The sequence below is a fragment of the Solanum dulcamara genome, chromosome 1 (assembly GCF_947179165.1).
Source record: "Solanum dulcamara chromosome 1, daSolDulc1.2, whole genome shotgun sequence".
NCBI classification, from domain to species: Eukaryota; Viridiplantae; Streptophyta; class Magnoliopsida; order Solanales; family Solanaceae; genus Solanum; species Solanum dulcamara.
The window spans coordinates 74230985-74233906 of NC_077237.1; the positions used below are offsets into that span (position 1 = coordinate 74230985).

General features: G+C 36.2%; 1 protein-coding gene across 1 annotated transcript; it reads left to right on the top strand.

The window, feature by feature from the left end:
* Positions 1–1549: 1549 nt before the first annotated feature.
* On the top strand, positions 1550–2476 carry LOC129888841 (uncharacterized). The gene has a single exon (XM_055963879.1). The coding sequence runs from the start codon at positions 1550–1552 to the stop codon at positions 2474–2476; it is 927 nt and encodes a 308-aa protein (XP_055819854.1).
* The last annotated feature ends 446 nt before the right edge of the window (positions 2477–2922 follow it).

The following is a 2922-nucleotide window of genomic DNA, read 5'->3' on the forward strand; positions in this document are numbered from 1 at the left end:
GTTAGGCTGTAATTTTGATGATTTGACAAATTGAGATTTGGTATGGGACCTGATCCCATATTAGAATAAATCGCTTTATGTAAATGAAAGTGACAACTGACAAAAGTACACTGCCAGTAACTATTTTTGGTAGTGCTCGGGATGTGCCAGTGTGACAGGCCTCCTGGCCAAAATAATTTCTTCAAAAGGACATAGTTATCATATATTATGTCTCATCTATATTGACACAAAGATGTTTTGGGGGAGAAATAATCTCTCTCACAACCAAAAAGGCAAGAACATTCACTTTCAAGAAATAGAAATGAGGAACAACAATGGAGCTCAAAATTGTCATTGCGTGTTGTTTTTGAATTTTATTCCTTTGCTCATTTCATGTAAACCAGGTCCTGATCTATAAAGGAACTTATTTATTTTGAATCTGTTTTTTGCTCGTTTTGTAATCCATAGCTAGAGTTAGCTAGAATGAGTTGTTTTGAAGTCTAAATTAATCTTGGGGGATTAGTTTAGTGGGTAACAAAGTTGTTGCTTAGTGGTTGAAGATTCAAGGTATCATAGTAAGGGGGAAGGGATTAAGAGGTTAATCCTTGGGATTGCAAGAATTTGTAATAATGCTTGCTCCTTGTTTGATAATGGAATCTGAGTGAAATTCTGTGAGATAAGTCGTGGTTTTTCTTTCCTTGAGCAAGGGAATTTCCACGTAAAATACTTGTGTTTTTATTTTTTTTCTATTCTTTACTGTTCTTGTTGTAGTAACAGACCAGGTCGAGAGTTTATAGGTAGAAGCATATAGGCCATCAATAAGAATTACTAGCTAGCAAAAACAAAAGATTAAATAAAAATATGAGTTAAGTCCTAATAATGATAATACTTACTCGCACCCGATGCATCGAATGTTTGTAGAAATATTTTCTCACCTCGTAGCCTTCCTTCCCGGAAGCCTTTTACCCATAGCCTCTAGCAAGAGATATTTTCTCCACACAAAAATAAAATAAAATAAATTAGACAAATAATAAAAAAATAAATAAATGAAAAATTGATGTCTAAACTTCCTTCTTTCTTGCACCAAATAATACTTCCTTCCTTTTTCCTTGCAATTTTTCTCCAAAATTCCCAGTCCACCAGCCAATTAATTTCTTTTAGACTCCCAGATTTGCAATTCTGAATTTTAATATTGTTATTGGCAACCCCATTTCAAGCTAGGCATTGATATGCCAGCAAATGGCAGATAATAACCTTTTAGTTGGATGAAATTGTAAAACTATACATTCATCAAAAAAGGGCATAATAGTTATATTTTTCTGTCTTCATATATTGAATCTGAGCAAAATTTTCTCTTAAGGTAACATGCACATGTTGTTTCCAATTCCTGTGCAGATCTGATAAAAGGGTACGATTATTCGACGTTGGATGAATGACTGGCTCAATCTAGAAATTCACCTTGCCAGCAGAGAAGAAAATTAAATTTCGTCCCATGAGTTCCATCACCTTTAAAGTTTGTGTTTATTCAGTTGATGAATTGAGAAGCTGGGCAAAAAGGATATTCTAAAACATGTCTTATCATGTTACAAATAGGTCACAATCATCTTCCTCTCAACCGCCTCTCGTCCAAAAACTAACGGATGATCCTGTAAACCCCAAGAATGCTCAAAGTAGCGTTACGTGTGTTTATCAGTCTCATATTGGGGGCTATTGGCGTAACGTGACTGTTATATGGAGCAAGAATCTAATGAATCATTCGGTGACCCTCACGGTTGATAGCGTGGAAAGTGATTATCATCAAACATGTAAGATTGATCTTAAACCTTGGCATTTTTGGGCCAAAAAAGGATACAAGACCTTTGAGGTTGATGGGAATCAATTGGAGGCTTATTGGGATCTAAGATCAGCAAAATTTTCTGGAAGTCCAGAACCATGTTCAGATTTTTACGTTGCCTTGGTTTCCGAAGAAGAGGTTGTGTTGTTGTTAGGGGATTACAAGAAAAAAGCCTACAAGAAAACTAAATCAAGGCCAGCCTTGGTGGATGCCCTGTTGTTTTACAAGAAAGAACATGTATTTGGTAAGAAGAGTTTCTCAACAAGAGTTAAATTTGATCAAAGGAAACAAGAAAGTGACATTGTGGTAGAGAGCTCAACAACAGGGCCCAGGGATCCTGAAATGTGGATAAGCATAGATGGGATTGTTTTGATTCACATAAAAAACTTGCAGTGGAAATTCAGGGGAAACGAAACCGTCTTAGTGAACAAACAACCCGTGCAAGTCTTCTGGGACGTGCACGCTTGGTTGTTCTGTTCACCAGGGTCGGGTCATGGCCTGTTTATTTTCAAGCCAGGGGCATCTGAGGATGACAGTGACAGGGAAGGGAGTAGCGTGGGTGGTGGTAGCGATTGCAGTGACCATAGCAAGTATTATTCGACGTTAAGCTACTCTAAAGCATCACCATTTTGTCTCTTCTTGTATGCATGGAAAATTGAGTGAGGGCTAAGCACACCATTGAATATTGAAAATTGCTAAAGTGGTATAAAATGTAAATGTAAGCACGAGCTTCCAGTTTCAAAGAAATTGTAACTGGATAAGCAAATGTCTTGTCGAGATCAGCAGAGTAAGTTAAATTTCTTGGTGTTTTCACTCCAAATGAATTCCTGTAAATTTTGTGAAAATATTATTCGACATAACGCTATGCTTTTTCACCTAGGAGGATGCAGTGTATGTGCACGGGGGCAGGCACACTCTCTCATATATATATGTATAGTCGGACAATTTAAGAAATTCAATTATATTTATGTTTTGCCTGCAACAATTGTTATTGAGAAAATAATGAGTTTAGTGGTATTTCACATTAAGTTATTTAAAATTTTATTAACTCTGCTTTTCATTTCTTCTTGATGATTGATCCAATTATTCTTCAAATTTCTATCAACTTA

Coding starts and splice junctions, on each gene's coding strand:
- LOC129888841 (XM_055963879.1), top strand. CDS start 1,550: ATGTCTTATCATGTTACAAATAGGTCACAATCATCTTCCTCTCAACCG.